Raw genomic sequence first — 26,618 nt, forward strand, 5'->3', positions numbered from 1 at the left:
AAAAAATAAAAAATACTGAAGAAGTCACTCCAGACTTAAGAACCTTATTCACACGTACGTATTTCTCATCCGTGCGTTGTCCATTTAAACAACCAACAGTGCACCGACCCATACAAGTCAATGGGGCTATTCACACATCTGTTTTTTTGTCAACAGAGCGTGTGTCCGTTGCGAGAAACAGGTGCATTAAAAAATAAAACGGACAGCAAACAGATGACATCTGTGTGCGGTCCGTTTTTTTACAGATGATGAGTTGTTAAAGAAATGCATAAAAAAAAAAAGGAAGCGAAAACAGCCCGTGCTTGCAGAGGAGAAAGTGGATGAGACATGGAAAACCCACAAACGCAACACAAACAGTCACATGGACGATAATCAGACACGCTCGTGTGAATAAGGCCCAAGGCTCCTGCATTTCTTGGCAGCTAAAAGAAAAGAACTTGTAATACTTTTAACACAGAATGATAAACTTTCAAGAGAGCGAGGATTAATGGAGATAAATCCGAACTTACTTCTGTAATTATCGCCTTCTGCTCCTTGATCCTCAGAAGATCTTCATGGCAGTGCTCTACGCTAAACATGCGGGATAAGACCAGCGGCTGTCCATTCCGACATAACACGGCCTGACAAGTTCCAACGTTGGCTACGGTCAAGGAGAAGTTGTTGCTGTGCTCTGGTGCAGTGTGTCCGACGTAACACAAGAGGGCGGAAGAACCAAGTTTCTGACCGGCCGTCCCCAGCTTCCTGATAGAAGTAACACAACCGAGCTGAATATCCCCATGATCATTAGAGGTTAAAAATCATAAGGTGCGGTGTCACTTTTCAACTTAAAAAGGAATTGTTTACAAAGTGGGAGATTTATTTAAACTACTGCAATTGAAAGTGGAGTAGTTGTGATGGCAACCAATCAGATGGCTTTTATTTTTAAAAGGACCTCTGAGAAATAAAAGATGGAATCTGATTGACTGCTATGGGCAACTGCTTTACTTTTCCCTTCCACCTGTTTTGATACATCTTCGCCGCTGTCTTTTGAACAAGAGAATTTGGAAATTATTGGAAACATTTCTGCTGGAGGAAAGGAAATCTCTATCCACCCATCCCATATCCAGCCCTCCCGTATCCATCCAGCCAGCCCTCCCGTATCCATCCAGCCAGCCCTCTCGTATCCATCCAGCCAGCCCTCTCGTATCCAGCCAGCCAGCCATCCCTCCATCCATCCCGTATCCAGCCATCCCATATCCAGCCCTCTCGTATCCAGCCAGCCAGCCCTCCCGTATCCAGCCAGCCAGCCCTCCCGTATCCAGCCAGCCAGCCATCCATCCCTCCCGTATCCAGCCAGCCATCCCTCACGTATCCAGCCAGCCATCCCTCATCCAGCCAGCCAGCCCTCCCGTATCCAGCCAGCCCTCCCATATCCAGCCAGCCCTCCCATATCCAGCCAGCCCTCCCATATCCAGCCAGCCAGCTATCCCTCCCGTATCCAGCCAGCCATCCCTCATCCAGCCAGCAGCCCTCCCTTATCCAGCCAGCAGCCCTCCCGTATCCAGCCAGCCAGCCCTCCCGTATCCAGCCAGCCATCCCGTATCCAGCCAGCCATCCCGTATCCAGCCAGCCATCCCGTATCCAGCCAGCCAGCCCTCCCGTATCCAGCCAGCCATCCAGCCCTCCCTCATCCAGCCAGCCAGCCCTCCCTCATCCAGCCATCCCTCATCCAGCCAGCCAGCCCTCCCGTATCCAGCCAGCCCTCCCTCATCCAGCCAGCCCTCCCTCATCCAGCCAGCCAGCCCTCCCGTATCCAGCCAGCCATCCCTCATCCAGCCAGCCAGCCCTCCCGTATCCAGCCAGCCAGCCCTCCCGTATCCAGCCAGCCAGCCCTCCCGTATCCAGCCAGCCAGCCCTCATCCAGCCAGCGAGCCCTCCCGTAGCCAGCCAGCCATTCAGCCATCCCTCATCCAGCCAGCCATCCCTCATCCAGCCAGCCATCCCTCATCCAGCCAGCCAGCCATCCCTCAGCCAGCCAGCCCTCCCATATCCAGCCAGCCCTCATCCAGCCAGCCAGCCCTCCCGTATCCACCCAGCCATCCCTCATCCAGCCAGCCAGCCATCCCTCATCCAGCCAGCCAGCCCTCCCGTATCCAGCCAGCCATCCCTCATCCAGCCAGCGAGCCCTCCCGTAGCCAGCCCTCCCTCAGCCAGCCAGCCAGCCCTCATCCAGCCAGCCCTCCCTCAGCCAGCCATTCAGCCATCCCTCATCCAGCCAGCCATCCCTCATCCAGCCAGCCATCCCTCATCCAGCCAGCCATCCCTCATCCAGCCAGCCATCCCTCATCCAGCCAGCCAGCCATCCCTCATCCAGCCAGCCAGCCATTCCTCATCCAGCCAGCCAGCCATTCCTCATCCAGCCAGCCAGCCATTCCTCATCCAGCCAGCCAGCCATTCCTCATCCAGCCAGCCAGCCATTCCTCATCCAGCCAGCCAGCCATTCCTCATCCAGCCAGCCAGCCATTCCTCATCCAGCCAGCCAGCCATTCCTCATCCAGCCAGCCATTCCTCATCCAGCCAGCCATTCCTCATCCAGCCAGCCATTCCTCATCCAGCCAGCCATTCCTCATCCAGCCAGCCATTCCTCATCCAGCCAGCCATTCCTCATCCAGCCAGCCATTCCTCATCCAGCCAGCCATCCCTCATCCAGCCAGCCATCCCTCATCCAGCCAGCCATCCCTCAGCCAGCCAACCTCGTATCTATCGCTTTCTATTTCATATCCTTCACAAAAGTCACGTATTTCAGTTTTCATGCACATTAATGTCATTTGATCGGTTTTCCTTCTACAATCTCTTTGGCCATTAAAAAAAAATAAATGCTAATCTTTTCCGTTGTTCTACTCCGTCTTAGTAAAATTATGGCAATGACGGACATCAACGGCGCCCGACTAAACCCATTAACTAATGGGTTCTGACGAGTTTTGGGGACTTTTGACAAGTCTGAGACGGAGGCTCCATTACTCAGATCTGTAACTTATTAGCCTCTCCTGAGTTTGATCCTTTCCTCTTGGTACAGCAGAGATAAGAAGGAACCAGCTAACACCATTTATGTGTAGTATGCCGGATATGTAGAGGGTAGATAAGGATATCAGCGAGACCTGTGAGACACCAGGAACGTGTGGCACATAAACGTTCTATCACAGTTTGATTGCTGCACTTCTTCAAGAAGCACATCTCCCATGGTGCATTGCAGCAGACGTGGCACCTCCTCGTTTTTGTCTCCGTCAAACATGCCGTACAGAGCTTCCACCCCTTCAGCAAAATCACCGACAGCCAATGAAGATACACAGAGCCTGCAGGAGGGGCAGAGAGAGAGAGAGAGAGGAACCAACATTACAGCAGATATCCCGGCAATGCCCACCAATCATGGATGAGAACTATACTGACTTGTTCCTCTGTCCGGACATCTCAGCTAAGCCATGGCTCCAGGGAATGGACTGTACCGTCATCTCAGCGTTAGGCAGCGGCTTGTTGTCGATTTTCAGGATGGGGATGTGACTATCGGAAAAAGCAAGAGGGGTTTGTTAGGGAAGGAGCTCCAAATATCTGAACTAATTTGGCAAGGAGCCAATTTTTTTTAAAAATAACTTGAAGATCTCCCCATTATTCATATCATTTATGGCCCAGACTCTAGGATTTGGATAAAGTCTATAGTGGCAATAGAGTTTGGAGAAGTAAATATGTTGATTTCGTGCATTGCAAGAATAGGCCCTTTACCGTACATTAAAAATATGAAAACCGTTTATTAATATCTTACTTCTATGCTGAGATATGATCACTTGAACCTACAGGCCCAAGTCCTGAGTCTGCACTACTGAGCGTTTCAGATGGTAACATGTCCCCTTTTGACTTTTGTCAGGTGCATTGCTGTCAGAGACTGGGCGTTGATCCAAATCACCATTTATTTTTTTTACACATAATAGCCACTATTTAAGCTAGGTGATGCTTTGTATCTACACACGTGGTCATCAGAATATCTCAGTAGTGCAGTCTCAGGCTTTGGGCCTGTAAGTTCACATCTCGGCTTTAAAATAAGCTATTCAAAAACGGCTTTCAGATTTTTAATGTACACTAAAGTTTCTTCTGGTAGGTCTCCAACCATTAGGATGTATTGATGAATTAATTTGCCATGTTTAAATTCACTTTTGTCTATGATGTTCAGAATTCAAGATGGGGGTGGCAGTGGAGACAGACAGACTTGTAGCATACCTGAAGATGTCATGGAGCTGATGATCCAGAACCAGGTCACTGTTCCCTTTCAAGTCCAGCTCTTGCAGGGCAGGTGGGAGGGCATCGGGCGCCGGGATTTCCATCAGACTGTTACAACTCAAGTCAACCAGCTGCAGGAACAAAGAGCAGCAACATCTCATGCCAGAGGCCGAGTCAGTGACAATGAGATGACACCATGTACACAACTCTACAGCTGTAGCACAGCCTGCAGGGGTAAGAGAGGGGGGGAAGAGGAGAGATAATAGGGGATCAGAGCTAGAAGTGGAGAGTTAGGAAAGGTCTGATTGTGTAGGTTTTAGGTGGGGGTGAGACCTGGATATGCGGCAGATGGAAAATCTCAGGAAACACGCTGATGCAGTTGGAGTGAGCGATGAGGGTGCGCAGATGTTTGAGGTTGGATACAGTGCTGGGGATGGACTTCAGGCGGTTTCCACTTAGGTTTAGCTCCTCCAAATGCTCCAGTTTGTTCAGTTTGCTGAAAAACACAATAGTCCCGGTTGTTGTAGCCGAATCTACAAACCAAGGATTTATAGGGCTGCTATGAAACATTGTTTACTTCTCGGACCATCTCACCTGGCTGGGAAGGTTTCCAGTTGGTTATATGCCATATGCAGGACCCGGAGGTTCGCGTGTATGGTCAAGAATGGGACGTACTGATCAGTTAATTGGTTGTTGGTTAAGTAAAGGACTTGCAGCCTAGTTCCATTCTCTTCTCCACTAAACATTGATGGCAGGGACTCCAGCGCATTTGCAGATGCGTTAAGAAACCGGAGACTGAAGAAATACAATAGATAGCATTAAAGGAACATCAGTTCCCAAGGGGGAGGCCTTGGGGTGTAAGACATGTATCTCCCCTCCCGCTGTCCTATATTACGCACAATACAAAAAGTGTGAAGAAGAGGACCAAGAACCGCTGGGAGAGGCGCTGGATCAGGCGCTGAGTTTTGCCTGGAATTCTGGGTAGACGTTACAACGCTGTGTGGACACTTACTTTAAAGCTACGGAGAAGAAGAAGTCAGGAAGATGTCTCAGTAGATTGTGCTGCACATCCAGACTTTCCAGAGGGATGCAATCAGCAGGGCACGGCAGGTTCCCCAACTGGTTATGCCCGAGGAGCAGCTTCCTTAGCTTGGGACACCCCATTACCCTACATGTAGAGGCAGATCGTGAGCAACGGAGACTCCAATTGTAATCGGCAATAAGGTTACTTTTCACTATTACCTTAATGGTAACTCGGTCAGTAGGTTCCAGCTGAGATCTAGAGCTTCCAGCTTCTTGGCATCACAAACCCAATCTGGCACTGATGTTAAGCAGTTCCTTATGAAAAGCATAGGTGACTATTATTAAAATTGACAAGCGAACATATTCTTCAGACCTGTAAAGTGTGTGTGGGGGAAACACCATGCAAGCACGGGGAGAACATACTAACTCAGATATTACCCTTGCTCCCCATGCTACCAACACAGGGCAGTGCCCATGCTAGAGCAAGAATACCTACACACTTACCTGGACAAGTCTAAGGAAATCACCTGGGAAGGAGCCAGGTAGACATTCACCAAGGACAACCCTACAATAAAGACAAGGATGCAACGTAAGATGAGTGGAGAACACCAGACACGGGGAGGTGAAGGTGGCGGTGGCAACGTACGGTTTGAAGTGGCAAAAACTGCTCTCAGGGAAAAGCCACAGAGATTTAGCTCCTTCAGCTGGTTGCGTTCGCAGTGTAATTGCTCGAGGTTCCCCATGCATCGGAGGTCCAGAGCCGTCAGCTGATTATCTCGTACATCAAACTGAGTGACGGTGTCTAATCCCTCCAAGGTGCCGCTGACTTGTATTAGATGATTCATCCTGGAAGGATTTCAGTCAATGATGCGCTGGGCTTCACACTAAATTATTTCATTATAACCCCTCAGATCGTTCCTTACACCCCGCCCAGCACCCCTGGAACAAACCTCAAGTCGATGGACTTTAAGTGCGCCATGTTGCTTAAAGTCTGAAGACCTAAAGACTCCACGCGATTCCCGGCCATGCATAATTTGTCCACGGAGGTAAGTTTCTCAAACACAGGGGGTATAATGCTCAGATCATTGAACGAGAGCCCCAAGCAGGAGAGCTGCTGCAGACATCCAAGCTCCTCTGGTAATGAAGTCAAGCAATTCCCATCGAGGTTTAGCGTCTGTAAGCTGCAGGTAAGCAGAGAGAATATATAGGATAAATAAGATCAAAGCAAAAAAAAACTTATATTTCTGTAATGTAGGTGTGGCTACTTTCAAATGGGTGGAGCTTCTTGCTCCATGGGTGGGGTTATGTAAAAAAAAGTCAGTGTCACACGGCAACCAATCAAATTCCAGCTGTCATTTTGTCAGTGATTGGTGACTATGGGGACCCAATGCCTCCATGACAGGAGCTATGGACACTAGGACAGCTCGGTCAGCGTGTTGTCCCACAGCTGTAGGGCTTGCTGACGATATTAAAGTCTTTATAACAGAACTGCTGCGTGCGCATGTTTTTTTTTTTTTGCAAACACCGATTACTCATAACATTTGTGTTGTCCAGAACTGACCTGAGCATCTGCCCAACTTGGGGTGGTAAGTTTGTCAGTCCATTACACGACACGTTCAGCTCTGTGAGAGTGGTGATCTCGCATAACTGGAGGGGGAAATCTCCCAGTTTGTTTTGCGACAGGTTCATAACTTTCAGCTGTGAAAACCTTAAGAACATAAAAAAACATGACAATCTTTAATTATCGTTATAACTGGACCACCCACGGTCGTGTCGATCATCATGAGAAAATCTGGACAAACCTGCAGAGACTACGGACTCCGGCCGCGCGGTGCAACTGCAGGAAGTTGTGGCGGAGATTGAGGTTGGTGATGTCCTGACAGTAGAACAAGTGCTCAGGAATCTCCTCCAGGCTTTGACACGAGAGATCGACAGTGCTCAGTCTTTGAGATACAACCTACAACCAAACAATATGGAGATAATCTATATCCGAAGTTCTCCACCTGTAGTAGGAGTAACCCAGGGGTTACAAGCACCGTCCTCATGATATGCTGCTATGTATATATCATAGGTGCAGCACAGCGTGCGATCATAGCCTTGGGGTACGTTGATGTCATTTAAGTATGGGGTACTAGGCTTAGGGACATTCAAAAACCTAGATCTAGAACACGTGTAATGAATGTCACGTCACCTACACGATCAACCGATATCCATGAACCGTCCCATCAGAATACAAGAAACCAGTTATTTAAAGGGATTTTTCGGGACTGTAATATTGACGGCCTAGCTGTGGTGCTATGACGAGCTTCACGTCCTGCGTCCCCTTATGGTTTACCAGGCACAGCGCTGTACATATGGTTGTGGCTGTCCCTGGTACCCCAGGCTTAGTTCTATTCACTTGAATGGGACGGAGCTGCAGTACCAGGCACAGCCACAACCAAATGTACGGCGCTGTGCATTGTAAAGAATGAAGGGGACCCTTAATGCAGCAGTCCCCCCAACACCCAATCATATTTTGATGGCCTATGTCTATCAATATTAAAGTCCAGGGAAAACCTCTTTAATTGATGCCATCTATATTGCAGGCCTCGATATTCTATTCACAATAGTCCAATTAGACTGACTTCTTAATGGGATGGTCTACTTTTTTCCTGAAACAGCACCACTCTTGTCCATGGGCTGGGTCTGGTATTGCAGCTCTTTCCCATTCACATCCATTCTGAACCAAAATGTACTTAAGATATTCCTCCCAAAATCTATAACCCAGAAAGACTCAATTGTTTACTGCAGACAAGAATCAGCATTGGTATATTCCAAGTAACTTTATAAATACATTGTATTTCCGATCCTGAGTTACAGTATTAAACTACAGAGCTGCACTCACAATTCTGCGGTTTTTTTTTTTTAGGGGAAACAGTCAACAAGCTTGACTAAAGCTTAGCTGAGCTCTCATAAAGTGGTGGGAACGTACATTTTTTCCCAACATCCAATTATTGTACAATACCTGACGGAGTTCTGTGCAGACATTGAGCAATAAAAAAATGCTGGAAGATTTCAACTCTAAATCCTTCAGAATTGTAAATGACGCCATGGACTAGAATATAGACTGTAACCTAAGATCCAAAAACTGCAACGTATGAACAAAGCCCAAGACTGGTGTAAACAGCCCCCTTGCTTACTTTGGTTGCCTGGCGGAGCCATCTCTGATACTCTGCTGCAGAATCAAAGCTGACGTGGTAGGTGGGAGCCTGTGCTTCAGCAGAAGAGAAGGCCAGGCAGTGCGGCCTCCGCTTCACCTCCTCTACCTGAAGAGAGAAACGAGAAAGATATTAATGGCAGACAAGAGATCAGACCACAGAACTATAGCTCATGCACTATGTATAACTCTGCTGGAAGTTCAATTTACAAGACTAGAAACTCCAACCCCGGTCAATGAAAATGTTAACCGCCCCCCCCCCCCATCCCCAATGGACAGTAGAATTTGCAGACTACTTAATAATATTTAGTGCGTGAGGAGTTTCCTAAGCTTTACAGACAGAGAAACAAGGGTGTCTTTGGCTGAATGCCGTTCTTTTCAGGTCATGCTGTGACTTCCTGCTGTGATAGAGGCAGAGAGAGCTACATTATTCATTATCTGGAAAGGGGAATCGGGGTACTGATATGAAGGAATACATGGTCTGCAAATCTCTATGCAACATGTTGGTATTATACAAATCAGACTGTACTAAATCGCTGCGTAATTTACTTTTTTTTTTAAAGAATATAATTCTCAATAATAATATAATACAAGATTGGGGCTACATATCACCTTCAGCATTATTATTTGCATAAGCAACACCAAATTGTCTTGGGTAGTCCTGCCAAATGATACTCTGGTTATGTTCATGCCAGCTGCATCAACCCACAACCATTGCTTTATATGGAATAGCTATAAAAATTCCATTCATAAAATCAATAAAGGCGCTGGCGACATAAAAGGTGCCTACAGGGCATTCAGGTTCAAGTCGAAATCTGAATTTATAAGCCCATATATAAATTAGCTTGTGAAAAGTGACAAGTAACTCGCAACGTTTCCCTGCTCAATGTCCTCCATATCATGTTTATTATCCCCGCAGGATTGTGTACAGAGGTGAATAATCATAAAGTGTGTCACAAGCTCAAAAATCCATATACAGTACTAAAATAACCACGCTGATCCCAGGAGCCTCACCTTGCCACCCACTAGGGGCAGTATGTGCATCTTCCCCGTCTGGCAATCCTTCACGGATGATACAATGAGGCAGGTACCGCACAGAACGACCATCCTCTCAGACCACTTGTGTAGCTGGATTTTGCCCTTACGCACGTTATACACCCCCGACAGCAGAATCCGGTCCAGTTGCTCCAAAGAACTTGGTTTCTCTGAAAGATACAATCATTTCATTCTATCCAATCCAACAAATACACTAGACTTCATTCAGCAGCCATCAAGGGTAAATAAATGGAAACAGCACTTTCTTGCCACTACTGCATGTTAATATCTTACAACCTACCCCCCTTACTCAATCATTAATGGGGTAGCCCTCAAAAATTAGCTCTATTCTATGGGGAACCTATTAGCAAGTGTACAATTTCCCTACAGCACTACCGCAGGAGAAAAGAAGTATTACATGGTGCCCATAGAAATCAACGTCTTTGTCTGTGTAATGCACAGATGTGTTGGGTCCTCCAGAGAGAGACCGGCTCTCTGCTCCAGCTAATGGATGGAGGTCCCAAATGAGGGAATCCCTTTTATTAATACAGACAGGCCAACCCCTTTAAATGCCTAATGACTTTTTTACTCTGAAAAATTATAAAAACGCCAATATCTGATAGGATGCTGAAAAGTTTCTATAGTGCAGAAACTCGACAATACACCTGCACGTTCCACACTGCTGGATATTTTCTGTACAGTCTATGGGGCAGACCGATGGTGCATTCAACTATGACCCACTAAAAAAAAGTAACAAAAACCTGAACTGCTGCATTGTTTCTCCGGTCGTCTGCCGCCGGTGATAAGGGGCATAAGAGCCAGGCGCGGTCTCAAGATTTGCATATTCTTTAACCACATTGCGAGGCAATGAGAAAGACGCTTCCGGTTTTAGCAAATTTAATTTTAGCTCTTGTAGAATAAAAAAAAAAAAAGTTATACAAGATTCCAGCATAGTTTCTGTATTAATTCTTCATGGTTGTCAAGATCTCTGATTGCTGTTATTCTGTAGGGATTTTCATTGTTTACCTCTAGTGGATAGAATTCGGTCCATGGTCATGTGATGGACAATAGTGCACGGCTCGTTACATGGTCATGTGATGGACACAGGTGCTGGGATCGTCACATGGTCATGTGATGGACAATGGTGCACAGCTCGTCACATGGTCATGTGATGGACAATGGTGCACAGCTCGTCACATGGTCATGTGATGGACAATGGTGCACGGCTCGTCACATGGTCATGTGATGGACAATGGTGCACGGCTCGTCACATGGCCATGTGATGGACACGCAGGTGCTGGGATCGTTAGAAGACATCTCTGATACACATACTGTAACGACCCGTGCACCTGTGTGACCATCACACGACTATGGACAGAATTTTATCCACTGGAAGTAAACAATAAATGTTCCTACTGAATAACAGCAAGCAGAGATATTAAAAACTGTGAAATTAATACAGAAAGGTATATAGGAAAATTGTATAACTACTAATTATACAAAAAAACAAAAACACTAATCTTCAGAACCTGGACAACCCCTTTATAGGCGCACGTACTTAAAGAGGCTCTGTCACCAGATTTTGCAACCCCTATCTGCTATTGCATGTGATCGGCGCTGCAATGTAGATTACAGTAACGTTTTTATTTTTAAAAAACGAGCATTTTTGGCCAAGTTATGACCATTTTTGTAGTTATGCAAATGAGGCTTGCAAAAGTCCAAGTGGGTGTGTTTAAAAGTAAAAGTCCAACTGGGCGTGTATTATGTGCGTACATCAGGGCGTTTTTACTACTTTTACTAGCTGGGCGCTCTGACGAGAAGTATCATCCACTTCTCTTCAGAACGCCCAGCTTCTGCCAGATCACGCTGTGACGTCACTCACAGGTCCTGCATCGTGTCAGACGAGCGAGGACACATCGGCACCAGAGGCTACAGTTGATTCTGCAGCAGCATCACTGTTTGCAGGTAAGTAGCTACATCGACTTACCTGCTAACGCCGATGCTGCTGCAGAATCAACTGTAGCCTCTGGTGCCGATGTGTCCTCGCTCGTCTGACACGATGCAGGACCTGTGAGTGACGTCACAGCGTGATCTGGCAGAAGCTGGGCGTTCTGAAGAGAAGTGGATGATACTTCTCTTCAGAGCGCCCAGCTAGTAAAAGTAGTAAACACGCCCCGATGTACGCACATAATACACGCCCACTTGGACTTTCACTTTTAAACACACCCACTTGGACTTTTGCAAGCCTCATTTGCATAACTACAAAAATGGTCATAACTTGGCCAAAAATGCTCGTTTTTTAAAAATAAAAACGTTACTATAATCTACATTGCAGCGCCGATCACATGCAATAGCAGATAGGGGTTGCAAAATCTGGTGACAGAGCCTCTTTAAAGGGAAAAACAGAGGAGACATTGGGGAGTCTGGGAAATCTGGGCGACAACCCCCATGGCAGCTGTATCAGCAGATATTGCCACGGAAAGTGACCTAATGGGCCATCAGCGTAATGCACGGACGTGCCAGGTACTCCAGGGACCTTCTTTGTAGCCCTCTCTGCTCTGGACAGTGAACCCCCCTCTTTGGACTCCGTATGTCCTAACAGGCGGTTATCTTAACCAGACGGACCCTTTAACATTACAACTTACCATTATAAAATCGAATCATGCAGCTAAGATCGGAGTGGGCGGCCTCCTCCTGGATCCGAGCAGCGTCCCGTAATCCCAGATCAGACAAGTACTTGTATATCATGTGCAGAGGACGTTCCTGAGGTTCCAACCGCCTGAAAACCCAAAGACACACCATACAACATGTAGAAGTTACAGGATGCAAAGCCAAAAAAACTTAAAACCTAAAGACGTACAATCGCAGTGCAGGTGGATGCAATCTATTGTTCCCTGTTATCAGCCACTTCAGGTAAAGAAGCCGACTGTGGTGTTGTGCAATGGAAGGACTGACAGGAAGTTTTTGAAGATCTTTACCCCAATGATCGTTACTTTATCTCACATACCTTCAGATCGGAGAACCTTCAGATACATTTACTACAGCGGCAGTGACATAATTTCATTTTTCTCCCTGGTGGCTTAGTTGCTTGTGGTTTATAAATATTCTATCCTTGCTTTAATGGAAATCAGTTTCTTTATGGGCTTATTGCCTGGTGCTTATACACAGTAGTGAACCTAAACAAGCAGAGCTGCAGTGTAAAGAATGGTAGATAAACAAACGGGAGGGAGCAATAGCTCCAAAAAAGACAAGTGTAGCTAAACGGGAGCTGCGAATCACAACTTTGCCTTAGAGCGAAGCTAAAAAGCAGCCAAGACTGAGCGTTACCCATAGGAGTAGTGACTAATATATTCACAACTGGACATATTATTGAGAATTGTACAAGATTAGAAATACATGGCTGCTGTCCGTGGCTTGTGTCTGGTATTGCAGCTCAGTGCCATAGAAGTGAATAGGGCTAAGCTGCAATACCACACTCAACCAGTGGACAGGTGTGGCGCTGTTTTGCAAAGAATGCAGCCATGTATTTCTAATCCTTCACAACTCCTTTTATATGTGCAAAGAAATAAAAGCTTCTTGCAGATTATTGATTACAAGTTACAGTAAAATATGAAGCAAATAGAAAATCTCTTTCATTTTTCGTGTGCCTGAAGACCTGTTTCTTCTCCGGTCTCGCCCCCGTCATTGCATCATGAGCCTCTGTACAAGATGCCAATCTAATAAATACACCTCCTTATCTAAGTGCAAAATAATCTCAAGACAAATGAGCTGAGTCTTCAATATTTGCACTGGGCAATGATAAAGGTCACGGAGCTGTGCCAGGTATACGAGTTACTAATACTCACCTGAGGATATCCGACAAGGAGTCCTGAGCCCGATCCCTAGATCCTAATCACTGGGTACCGTATAATAGTACATGGTATATGGACAGTTAGGCACCCGGTGGATACCAGGAGTATATAGCCATTACAAATATAAGTCCTTGAGTCGTCCTCTTCCGTCAAACTGGGTGAAAACCAATATGGCTGTCATTATAGCACCCACAGGTGCTGTCACCCAGATTTGCCTGACTCCTGAAGATAAAAAGTTTTGCAGCAATAGTTCCCGTCTCCAGTCTCATTGTACCCTTAAGGCTATGTTCACACAGGTGGAATACGCTGCGTAAAAGACCACAGCTTATCCACCCTAGGCACTGCAGGGAATTCCGGACGAAAAAACCACACCAAATTGCGGTTCAGTTTTTCGTCCGGCATGCCCACTGCGGAAAAATGCACGTAAAAAGAAAAAAATAAATAAATAAATAAATTTTCATACTTACGTAGCCACGGCGACGCGTCCTTCTACCGTCCAGCCTCTTGGGATGACATTTCATCCCATGTCACTGCTGCTGCCTGTGATTGGCTCCAGTGGTCACATGGGATGAAACGTCATGCCAAGAGGCCGGCCTGGTCGAAGCAGCACAGAATTCCGGGTAAGTATAAGATTATTTTTTTCTCCGAGTTGCGATTCGCAGCTTTTCCACCGCAAAAATCACATCTGCTATTTGTTGCGAGTTTTACCTTCCCATTGAATTAAATGGGGGAAACCCGCAACAAAAAAGCGGCGATTACGCAAATACAATGGACGAGCTGCGGATAGTAAAAAAAACGCACCGCAGGTTTTACGCAGCGTGGGGACAAGATATATCCAAATCTCATCCACTGTGCTACTATATTATTCTGGGGATTTTCCGCGACGAAATCCGTTGAGGAAAATACACAGTATATACGCTACATGTGAACTTAACCTAAAAGGTTTCTTTACCCCACTATACTTATCAGAATATCTAGCAATGAATCTAGAGCAATGCGATGGTAAAGCTTAGAAACAACGTTTTTGGACAGTCAGCAGAATACAGGTTGCTATTTACGGCAGTCTGCACTATGCTCATGGAGCAGAAGACACAGGATATCATAAAACAGCCAGTGGAAAAGTGGCGGAGTTGTAGGATCATCTATTCCTAAGCAGCGCATCAATAGTGAATCGTCTCCTCACCTGACCAGGTCGCCATTGAGCTGTAGGTATAAGTCCTCCGTCCCTTCACTTAGGAGGATCTCAGAGGCGGTTGTGTCTACAGTGCAGAGCACCACATGGAGATCACAGATGGAGGACGTGTGGTCTGTCCCGTAGACGTAGACACATCCTCTGCTGGGGTCTTCTCTCAGCCATTCTTTCTCTCGTGATCCTAAACAGCATTTCTGACTCAGGCAATTTTTACTTCCACTACGTTTCATGTTTCTCTGTAAAAAAAGAAAAACGAATCAACCCAAGAAGAAGACGAGATCATGAAGTGGCTGCAGACATATAGAATTAGTATTACACACTGCGGCAGCATCTATTTGTAGTTCTGTTCTAACAGCGCCCCCCGCTGGATGCACTGCACAGGCAGATTTATTAACAATACAGCAGACTGCCCTCCCATGCTACACGGACTTGTTTTAGGAAACTCAGACACTGAAGTGCATAAAGTATTGTAGAAGAAATGATGACAATATTAAACAGCAAACAGAGACTATGAAATTCCGCATCCTTAGATTCCCCTCCAATAGTAGTTCTATTCTTGTATATAGGGGGCAGTATTATAGTAGTTTTATTCTTGTATATAGGGGCAATATTATAGTAGTTATATTCTTGTATATAGGAGCAGTATTATAGTAGTTATATTCTTGTATATAGGGGCAGTATTATAGTAGTTATATTCTTGTATATAGGGGGCAGTATTATAGTAGTTATATTCTTGTATATAGGAGCAGTATTATAGTAGTTATATTCTTGTATATAGTGGGCAGTATTATAGTAGTTATATTCTTGTATATAGGAGCAGTATTATAGTAGTTATATTCTTGTACATAGGGGGCAGTATTATAGTAGTTATGTTCTTGTATATAGGAGGCAGTATTAGTAGTTATATTCTTGTATATAGGAGGCAGTATTATAGTAGTTATATTCTTGTATATAGGAGCAGTATTATAGTAGTTATATTCTTGTATATAGGGGCAGTATTATAGTAGTTATATTCTTGTATGTAGGAGCAGTATTATAGTAGTTATATTCTTGTATATAGGAGCAGTATTATAGTAGTTATATTCTTGTATATAGGGGGCAGTATTATAGTAGCTATATTCTTGTATATAGAGGGCAGTATTATAGTAGTTATATTCTTGTATATAGGAGCAGTATTATAGTAGTTATATTCTTGTATATAGTGGCAGTATTATAGTAGTTATATTCTTGTACATAGAGGGCAGTATTATAGTAGTTATATTCTTGTATATAGGAGCAGTATTATAGTAGTTATATTCTTGTATATAGGGGCAGTATTATAATAGTTATATTCTTGTATATAGGGGCAGTATTATAGTAGTTATATTCTTGTATATAGGAGCAGTATTATAGTAGTTATATTCTTGTATATAGGGGCAGTGTTATAGTAGATACATTCTTGTATATAGGGGCAGTATTATAGTAGTTATATTCTTGTATATAGGGGGCAGTATTATAGTAGCTATATTCTTGTATATAGTATCAGTATTATAGTAGTTATATTCTGGTATATGAGTGGCAGTATTATAGTAGTTATATTCTTGTATATAGGGGCAGTGTTATAGTAGATACATTCTTGTATATAGGGGCAGTATTATAGTTGTTATATTCTTGTATATAGGGGCAGTATTATAGTAGTTATATTCTTGTATATAGGTGGCAGTATTATAGTAATTATATTCTGGTATATAGGAGCAGTATTATAGTAGTTCTATTCTTGTACATAGGGGCAGTATTATAGTAGTTATATTCTTGTATATAGGGGCAGTATTATAGTAGTTATATTCTTGTATATAGGAGCAGTATTATAGTAGTTATATTCTTCTATATAGGGGGCAGTATTATAGTAGTTATATTCTTGTATATAGGAGCAGTATTATAGTAGTTATATTCTTGTATATAGGGGGAGTGTTATAGTAGATACATTCTTGTATATAGGAGGCAGTATTATAGTAGTTAAATTCTTGTATATAGGGGAAGTATTATAGTAGTTATATTCTTGTACATAGGAGGCAGTATTATAGTAGTTATATTCTTGTATATAGGAGCAGTATTATAGTAGTTATATTCTTGTATATAGAGGGCAGTATTATAGTAGTTATATTCTTGTATATAGGGGCAGTATTATAGTAGTTATATTCTTGTATATAGGGGGCAGTATTATAGTAGTTATATTCTTGTATATAGTATCAGTATTATAGTAGTTATATTCTGGTATATGAGTGGCAGTATTATAGTAGTTATATTCTTGTATATAGTAGCAGTATTATAGTAGTTATATTCTTGTATATAGGGGCAGTATTATAGTAGTTATATTCTTGTATATAGGGGCAGTATTATAGTAGTTATATTCTTGTATATAGGAGCAGTATTATAGGAGTTATATTCTTGTATATAGGGGGCAGTATTATAGTAGTTATATTCTTGTATATAGGGGGCAGTATTATAGTAGTTATATTCTTGTATATAGGGGGCAGTATTATAGTAGTTATATTCTTGTACATAGGGGGCAGTATTATAGTAGTTATACTCCTGTATATAGAGACAGTATTATAGTAGTTATATTCTTGTATATAGGAGGCAGTATTATAGTAGTTATATTCTTGTATATAGGAGGGAGTATTATAGTAGTTATATTCTTGTATATAGGGGGCAGTATTATAGTAGTTATATTCTTGTATATAGGGGCAGTATTATAGTAGTTATATTCTTGTATAAAGGGGGCAGTATTATAGTAATTATATTCTTGTATATAGGGGGCAGTATTATAGTAGTTATATTCTTATATATAGGGTCAGTATTATAGTAGTTATATTCTTGTATATAGGGGGAGTATTATAGTAGTTGTATTCTTGTATATAGAAGCAGTATTATAGTAGTTATATTCTTGTATATAGGAGCAGTATTATAGTAGTTGTATTCTTGTATATAGAAGCAGTATTATAGTAGTTATATTCTTGTATATAGGGGGCAGTATTATAGTAGTTATATTCTTGTATATAGGGGCAGTATTATAGTAGTTATATTCTTGTATATAGGGGGAGTATTATAGTAGTTATATTCTTGTACATAGGGGAGCAGTATTATAGTAGTTATATTCTTGTATATAGCGGCAGTATTATAGTAGTTATATTCTTGTATATAGGGGGCAGTATTATAGTAGTTATATTCTTGTATAAAGGGGGCAGTATTATAGTAATTATATTCTTGTATATAGGGGGCAGTATTATAGTAGTTATATTCTTGTATATAGGAGCAGTATTATAGTAGTTATATTCTTGTATATAGGAGCAGTATTATAGTAGTTATATTCTTGTATATAGGGGGCAGTATTATAGTAGTTATATTCTTGTATATAGGGGGCAGTATTATAGTAATTATATTCTTGTATATAGGGGGCAGTATTATAGTAGTTATATTCCTATATATAGGGGCAGTATTATAGTAGTTATATTCTTGTACATAGGGGGCAGTATTATAGTAGTTATATTCTTGTATATAGGAGCAGTATTATAGTAGTTATATTCTTGTATATAGGGGGAGTATTATAGTAGTTATATTCTTGTACATAGGGGAGCAGTATTATAGTAGTTATATATCTTGTATATAGCGGCAGTATTATAGTAGTTATATTCTTGTATAAAGGGGGCAGTATTATAGTAATTATATTCTTGTATATAGGGGGCAGTATTATAGTAGTTATATTCTTGTATATAGGGGCAGTATTATAGTAGTTATAGTCTTGTATATAGGAGCAGTATTATAGTAGTTATATTCTTGTATATAGGGGCAGTATTATAGTAGTTATATTCTTGTATATAGGGGGCAGTATTATAGTAGTTATATTCTTGTATATAGGGGGCAGTATTATAGTAATTATATTCTTGTATATAGGGGGCAGTATTATAGTAGTTATATTCCTATATATAGGGGCAGTATTATAGTAGTTATATTCTTGTACATAGGGGGAGTATTATAGTAGTTATATTCTTGTACATAGGGGAGCAGTATTATAGTAGTTATATTCTTGTATATAGCGGCAGTATTATAGTAGTTATATTCTTGTATATAGCGGCAGTATTATAGTAGTTATATTCTTGTACATAGGGGAGCAGTATTATAGTAGTTATATTCTTGTATATAGGGGCAGTATTATAGTAGTTATATTCTTGTATATAGGGGGAGTATTATAGTAGTTATATTCTTGTACATAGGGGAGCAGTATTATAGTAGTTATATTCTTGTATATAGCGGCAGTATTATAGTAGTTATATTCTTATACATAGGGGCGGTATTATAGTGTTATAGTCTTGTATATAGCAGTATTATAGTAGTTATATTCTTGTACATAGGGGGCAGTATTATAGTGTTATAGTCTTGTATATAGCAGTTATATTCTTGTACACAGGGGGCAGTATTATAGTAGTTATATTCTTGTATATAGCGGCAGTATTATAGTAGTTATATTCTTGTACATAGGGGGCAGTATTATAGTAGTTATATTCTTGTATATATGGGGCAGTATTATAGTAGTTATATTCTTGTATATAGGGGGCAGTATTATAGTAGTTATTTTCTTGTATATAGGGGGTAGTATTATAGTAGTTATATTCTTGTACATAGGGGGCAGTATTATAGTAGTTATATTCTTGTACATAGGGGGCAGTATTATAGTAGTTATATTCTTGTATATAGGGGGCAGTATTATAGTAGTTATTTTCTTGTATATAGGGGGTAGTATTATAGTAGTTATATTCTTGTCTATAGGGAGCAGTATTATAGTGTTATAGTCTTGTATATAGCAGTATTATAGTAGTTATATTCTTGTATATAGGGGGTAGTATTATAGTAGTTATATTCTTGTACATAGGGGGCAGTATTATAGTCGTTATATTCTTGTACATAGGGGCAGTATTATAGTAGTTATATTCTTGTATATAGGGGCAGTATTATAGTAGTTATATTCTTGTGTATACGGGCAGTATTATAGTAGTTATATTCTTGTACATAGGGGGCAGTATTATAGTAGTTATATTCTTGTATATAGGGGCAGTATTATAGTAGTTATATTCTTGTATATAGGAGCAGTATTATAGTAGTTATATTCTTGTATATAGGGGCAGTATTATAGTAGTTATATTCTTGTATATAGGAGCAGTATTATAGTAGTTATATTCTTGTGTATTGGGGCAGTATTATAGTAGTTATATTCTTGTATATAGGGGCAGTATTATAGTAGTTATATTCTTGTATATAGGAGCAGTATTATAGTAGTTATATTCTTGTATATAGGAGCAGTATTATAGTAGTTATATTCTTGTATATAGGGGCAGTATTAGGGCGGGTTCACACGTGGCGGAATTTCACTTAAATTCCGCTGCGGACACTCCGCAGCGTTAATCCGCAGCGGTGCCGTTTGTCCATTGACTTACACTTTAATTTAGCAGTGTTCGTTTAGACGAGGCGTAAAATTCCGCTGCGGAGCATAGGCTGCGGAGCGGAATTTGGTGTCCGCAGCATGCTCTGTCTGTTGCGGAGCAGTGGCGGACTCATGGCGGAATTTCTCCATTGACTTCAATGGAGAGTCAAAATTCCGCAATGAAGTCCGCAGATCTTATGTGTGCTGCGGAGCGTATTGTTTTTACTACCATGACATTTCTTCATTCTGGCTGGACCTATGTATTTCTAGGTCTACAGCCAGACTGAGGAAGTCAATGGGGCTCCCGTAATGACGGGAGCGTTGCTAGGAGACGTCTGTAAATAGTCACTGTCCAGGGTGCTGAGAGAGTTAAGCGATCGGCAGTAACTGTTTCTGCACCCGGGACAGTGACTACCGATCTCAATATACATGTATCTGTAAAAAACATATAAGTTCGTACTTACCGAGAACTCCCTGCGTCTGTCTCCAGTCCGGCCTCCCAGGATGACGTTTCAGTCTAAGTGACGGCTGCAGCCAATCACAGGCCAAGCACAGGCTGCAGCGGTCACATGGACTGGTGCGTCATCCAGGGAGGTCGGGCTGGATGCCGAAAGAGGGACGCGTCACCAAGACAACGGCCGGTAAGTATGAAATTCTTTTACTTTCCCTAGGGAAAGTGCTGTCCCTTCTCTCTATCCTGCACTGATAGGGAGAAGGGAAGCACTTTTCCCGCAGTCCGCAGCAGCTAGTCCGCATCAATTTTCTGCACATTTTGTGCAGATCCGCAGCAGAATCTGCAACGCAGATTCTGTGCGGCACTGATGCGGACAGTTGCGGAGGAAATCCGCCACGTGTGGTCATGCCCTTATAGTAGTTATATTCTTGTATATAGGGGGCAGTATTATAGTAGTTATATTCTTGTATATAGGAGCAGTATTATAGTAGTTATATTCTTGTATATAGGAGCAGTATTATAGTAGTTATATTCTTGTATATAGGAGCAGTATTATAGTAGTTATATTCTTGTATATAGGAGCAGTATTATAGTAGTTATATTCTTGTGTATTGGGGCAGTATTATAGTAGTTATATTCTTGTGTATTGGGGCAGTATTATAGTAGTTATATTCTTGTATATAGGAGCAGTATTATAGTAGTTATATTCTTGTATATAGGAGCAGTATTATAGTAGTTATATTCTTGTGTATTGGGGCAGTATTATAGGAGTTATGTTCTTGTACATAGGGGGCAGTATTATAGGAGTTATGTTCTTGTATATAGGGGGCAGTATTGTAGTAGTTATATTCTTGTATATAGGAGCAGTATTATAGTAGTTATATTCTAGCTTCTGAGCCGGAGTTAAAATAAATAGTAGCCTCTATTCTGCTGATGGATGCATTATTGACCCGGTAGCAATGCAGATAATACCAGTACATTAAGAACTTGCAGTACACATAGGTTTGAAAGCAACGCAAGGAGATTTATGTATAGAGATGTAATAAGACACTGCGCAACATAACAGGATGGCTCTAATGAATAAAGCGTATGTCCCGAGGACAAATGACACCTGCATACAGGTGTGAACAATACATAAAATGAAACGTACGCTCCACAGGGAAATGAAATGCAAATAAGATAAATGACACCTGTATACAGGACAATATAGACATTGATGTCTGTCGAGAATGAATCACCAGTATACAGGGACCACATACAGATAATAGACACAGGAGGTCTGCTGCACAGGTGTACATTATAGATAGGTATCTGCAGGTTATACCTGTATACAGGTGAGGGGGAGGTGTACAGTAATATAGCAGATAGCCAAGTATGAGATGACACCTGTGTACCGGTAGGGGGCGCTGTAGAGATTGGATCTGTCTGAGAACTGGCCACTTCCATAATCTGTCGCCCCACCACTGCTCTCCATCACAGATGCATACAACCAATCACCTCCAATGACAGTCGCCCACCTTAAGCACTCGCACTGCAGCTCCCCGTGTACCGGTATTGGGCCGGTTCGGTTCAGGGCCTCCCTCCCCGTTGGGTCCCACGACCGGACCCGGTCTCTGGCCGTCCATTTCCACAGCTTGCAGAACGACTGACAGCCAACAGGCGTCTAGCCAATCTCCTGCGTCCCCGCCCGCTAGTGCAATGACAGCAAGATTCGCGCAGCCAATCACACGGAAGCTGACACACGCGCTGCCAATCCAATAAATTTACCCCGCCCACCTTGCGTACTCTATATTTCGCACATTACTCCGCCCACCGCTGCCATCTTAACTGCTGGCATATTACATGCAACCTGTACCTTGCCCTTCTCATGACGTATAAGGAGCGACGTGAGATGTGTAAGGTTAGCCTGCCAGGGCACGTGTTCTTTACAAGTGATGATGGCAACTTTTACAATGAGCTAGTTAATCATTATCCCAATAGTAAAACTAGATGTAAGACTATATGGATTACTAGTAAGGGGTTAATCATTAACCCCGCTGCCCTTTATATCTGAACATTGGGCTGCCTTATCTCAATCAATAATGGTGCTTTGGCTGAATACATATATATTTACAGATACAGTACAAGGAATTCACTGGAGCCAAGCAGGAACTTCCCTCGAATATTATTCAGATGTGCCATTAATGTCCTACCGCTGACCCCAAGTTCCCCAAACATGATTAGTATCTCCCCCTTGAACTTTGTGGGTGATCGATGAAACGCACTCGGGTATGATAAAGAGTCGGGCACATTTGTGGGGGTGCCAGTGGTCCGACTCCCAACAAGAATACAATTACTGCCTATCAAATCAATGTGCTATAAAGGTTATTCCTAAGAAAAACCTTTATATTTAGCAATAGGAGCTGTGGCTCTCCAGCTATTGCTAAACTACAACTCCCAGCATACCCTGACAGCGGAATGCTGGGAGTTGTAGTTTTGCAATAGTTGGAGAGCCACATGTTGGAGATCACTAAATAGTCAAAACAACAGAGCAGTGATGGACTTTTCCTTGATTGAACTTGATGGACACGTGTCTTTTTTTCAACTGTAACTAATCGGACACATTGAACTGGACCGGGGAGGACCAGGCAAGTCCTAACAAACCCTGCCAGGTCCCAGACTACTTGGGGTAGGCCAGATTTCTATATTTTGAAGTTCCACATGACTTGGAAAGCAGAAATTCTAAACTTCTTTGAATCCGATATTATTGGGACCTGGGATTTGCAGGATTATTAGACAATGATAGGGTCTATTCACACGGTGCAGAGAAATAGCAAATTTCGTAAAATCCCGCAATCTGACAGTGACGAGTGAATAGATAAATCTACTGTAAACACTTTTTGATCAGGGGTGATCATTGCTCAGTCCTGCGCTGGTCCAGATTATTCTGCAGCTTCATGTCAGAAACAAGAGAGATACGATAAAGGGATCACTATATATGCTTATATCTATATGAGCAATTCAATACTCTGATTCTTTGTACCGAGACAGTTTTGCAACATGTTCTTTTTCATTTTTGAGACATTTCTGGCCTGATTCCATGAGATCAGAAATTTCAGGTCTAGCGTGGAGACCGGATCCCCGGCCTAGATTAATATCCGGACCGGAACTACAGAACACCACAGTTCCACAATTTGGGCCCTACTTACACCCGTTTAGAGCATGTTCTACCACCCTGCTGCGGTTTAGGGACAAGAAGGAGAGGACACTTTGCCGGAAGAAGCTACTGCGGACGTGGACATCATTTTGTCCATGGGAGGGAAATGACTTTAGCAGCTTGCTGCCGCTGACATTGTGGATACGCTACGACCTCCCTGCTGTCCTTCTATAAACTGCACAGATGTAATCTGGACATAATGCAGCGCATGGAGGATCTTCCCCCTTCCCTATGTCTATAATCATTTAACGTATGTTTGGTTGTGCACTGCTCTGAGGTGATTCTCCATTCTTACACCGTCCTGCTGCTCATCGAGACTTCCATAATGGCCCCTCCAAACAATCTAAAATCACAGACATGATGGATAAATCCACTGGTCCTACATCCGGGACCTGCGCATCGCGGCCTTCTGAGGCCTCCACCTCTTCAGTTGAATCCCATCCTGAACAGTCCCATGCTGGACGTGCTGAAGGCTATTACGCAATCTCGTACGATTCGAACTGAGAAAATTGATGCCCTTCAGACAGACTTTGGTCTCCTCAGAGCTGATGTACACACGCTGCGTGAAAGAGCTACTGAGTCCGAGAGGCGTATTTCTGACCCGGAAGATGTGACTCCCCTGAGATCGAGCGTCAACACATTAGAATCACAACAGTCCATTTGGCGGGCTAAAGTAAATATCCGCCGCATTGGCCTGCCTGAAGGTGTGGAAAGGCCAGACCCCGCTGCATTCTTGGAAAATTGGCTCAAGTCAACATTTGAAGATACCGCCTTTTCCCCTATGTTCTGTGTGGAACGTGCACATCGGATCACGAGCAGAGCTCCTCCACCTGGGGCACCGCCACACACTTTCATCACCAAGTTTCTGAATTTTAAAGACAAATTGCTGGAACTGGCGAGGAAACAGGAGCCTCAAACATACTAACCAAGATGTGAGAGTCTTTCCCAACTATTCATTGGAGGTACAAAAAAACAGAGGCCAAGAAATGTTTAAGGGAGAAAAAAAATAGTCTATTCTATGGTATACACCACAAAACTGAGATTGGTGCATAATGAATCTGCAATATTTCTCGACAAGCCAGAAGTCGTCTTTGCCTGGTTGTTACGTCATGGACTCAGATTTCCTTACTCCTGTGCTACTATATCTGCCTATGCTGTAAGGGACTATAAGGGTATGTTCACACGGCGGGGGTCCGTAACGGCTGAAATTACGGGGATGTTTCAGCCTGAAAACATCCCCGTAATTTCAGCCGTACCGGCATGTGCAGGCGCTTGAACGCCGCGTCAAATACGGCCGTAATTAGCGCTGCTATTCATTGGAGTCAATGAATAGCGGCTCCAATTACGGCCAAAGAAGTGACAGGTCACTTCTTCTACGCGGGCGTCTATTTACGCGCCGTCATTTGACAGCGGCGCGTAAATATACGCCTCGTGTGAACAGACAAACGTCTGCCCATTGCTTTCAATGGGCAGATGTTTGTCAGCGCTATTGAGGCGCTATTTTCAGACGTAATTCGGGGCAAAAACGCCCGACTTACGTCCGTAAATAGGCCGTGTGAACATACCCTAACAGTGGGAAATTGCCCTACACCGTGTATGTGTTCCTAACTTTGCTCTTCTGTGAAGAGTTTCCTCGCTGATATCTTCAGTGATGGGTGTCGGGTGACATACCAGGACTTGGATATATTACCGTAATACTCTGTCTTCCATGCCGTAGCTCTATTGAGCGTATTCGCTTTGATTGAGAATCCTTGATGCATTCTAGGGGGATGCCCCGTTTCACTAACCATTTAAGCATACTTTGTAGTTTTGTTTCTGTTTTTTGATACATGCTGCAATTGGGAAGGCAATCTGTCTCAAGTTCAGGGGGGATGGGTGTTTTTCAGTTGGGTTTAAGGCCCCCTGCACATGACCATGCCCGTAAATCACGGTCCGTGATTACAGGCACGGCTGGCCACGGACAGACACCCGCATTTGCGGGCCGTGCTCCCATTCTAAAATATGGGAGCATGGCCCGTAAAAGCACAAAAATAGGACATGTCCTATCATTTGCGCAAGGCCTTCTACGGCCCAGACACCTTCCCGTAAATTTACGGGAAGGTGTCCGTGGACAATAGAAGTGAATGGGTCCATAATTATGGTCCGTAATTATGGATCGCAATTACGGATGAATTCTACGGTCGTGTGCATGGGGCCTAATTGTTTCTGCCATACAATCTCCCTCCGGCCACCGACAGATGGCAATTTGGTATGGGACGCCTTCAAGGCATATATCAGAGGGGTGGTTGTACGGGCAATCTCCTCACATATTTGGGGCCTGACTAAACCACGTCCAGTGTTGGAGGCTGAACTGGTAGCAGCGGAGGAGGAATATCTCAGGACTAGGGACTCCTCGGCCTTTACTACCTTCTCAGCAAAGCAATGTGAATATACCCTCTTATTAATGGAGCTCACCAGGAAGAAAACATTGTACTTCCAACAGAGGGTTTTTGAACAGGGGAATAGGAATGGTCTTTTGCCGGCTTACTTAGCTGGAGAGGACCCCCCCCCCCCCCCCGAACCCCATTTTGGAACTCACCTCCTGTACTGGGATGCCTGTTAGTGACCCCCTGGCCATTAATGACATTTTTGCTAAATTTTACTGTGATTTATATTACACTAAGGTCTCAAATACTCCACCTGACCTGGAGACATACTTAGACACTATAGAGAGGATGTTAATATTCTGGACGCTGATCTGACCATAGAGGAGATTAGAGGCTATTAACCCCTTTCCAAACAGGAAACCCCCGGCTCTAGATGGTCAACCCATAGAGTGGTAAAAAAGCATGTTCAGCTGATTGCACCTCATTTGCTTAACCTTTTTCAGTCCTTCAATGGGTAATACCCCCCCCCCCCCCACTTTCTATGATAGAGGCTCTTATAGTGGTGATCCCCAAGCTCCTCAATTGTGATATCAAAATTT

The 26,618-nt window shown here is 43.1% G+C and overlaps 1 protein-coding gene across 1 annotated transcript in view; it reads right to left on the bottom strand.

Annotated features, from left to right (window-relative positions):
- PHLPP2 (PH domain and leucine rich repeat protein phosphatase 2) overlaps window positions 1-22,106 on the bottom strand; it is a 27,707-nt gene extending 5,601 nt beyond the window's left edge. Inside the window, exons 1-18 of the mRNA XM_075838492.1 lie at window positions 21,975-22,106; window positions 14,537-14,781; window positions 12,148-12,281; window positions 9,482-9,672; window positions 8,451-8,576; window positions 7,074-7,228; window positions 6,833-6,979; window positions 6,222-6,452; window positions 5,918-6,117; window positions 5,776-5,836; window positions 5,491-5,586; window positions 5,261-5,416; window positions 4,843-5,043; window positions 4,582-4,744; window positions 4,249-4,379; window positions 3,427-3,537; window positions 3,138-3,332; window positions 510-741 (exon numbers count right to left, since the gene is read on the bottom strand). Coding sequence (XP_075694607.1) covers window positions 510-741; window positions 3,138-3,332; window positions 3,427-3,537; window positions 4,249-4,379; window positions 4,582-4,744; window positions 4,843-5,043; window positions 5,261-5,416; window positions 5,491-5,586; window positions 5,776-5,836; window positions 5,918-6,117; window positions 6,222-6,452; window positions 6,833-6,979; window positions 7,074-7,228; window positions 8,451-8,576; window positions 9,482-9,672; window positions 12,148-12,281; window positions 14,537-14,781; window positions 21,975-22,082 — 2,883 coding nt within the window. The 5' untranslated portion in view covers window positions 22,083-22,106. The remainder of the gene's footprint in view (window positions 1-509; window positions 742-3,137; window positions 3,333-3,426; window positions 3,538-4,248; window positions 4,380-4,581; window positions 4,745-4,842; window positions 5,044-5,260; window positions 5,417-5,490; window positions 5,587-5,775; window positions 5,837-5,917; window positions 6,118-6,221; window positions 6,453-6,832; window positions 6,980-7,073; window positions 7,229-8,450; window positions 8,577-9,481; window positions 9,673-12,147; window positions 12,282-14,536; window positions 14,782-21,974) is intronic.
- Window positions 22,107-26,618: the final 4,512 nt, after the last annotated feature.

Source organism: Rhinoderma darwinii, chromosome 9 (assembly GCF_050947455.1).
Source record: "Rhinoderma darwinii isolate aRhiDar2 chromosome 9, aRhiDar2.hap1, whole genome shotgun sequence".
NCBI classification, from domain to species: domain Eukaryota; kingdom Metazoa; phylum Chordata; class Amphibia; order Anura; family Rhinodermatidae; genus Rhinoderma; species Rhinoderma darwinii.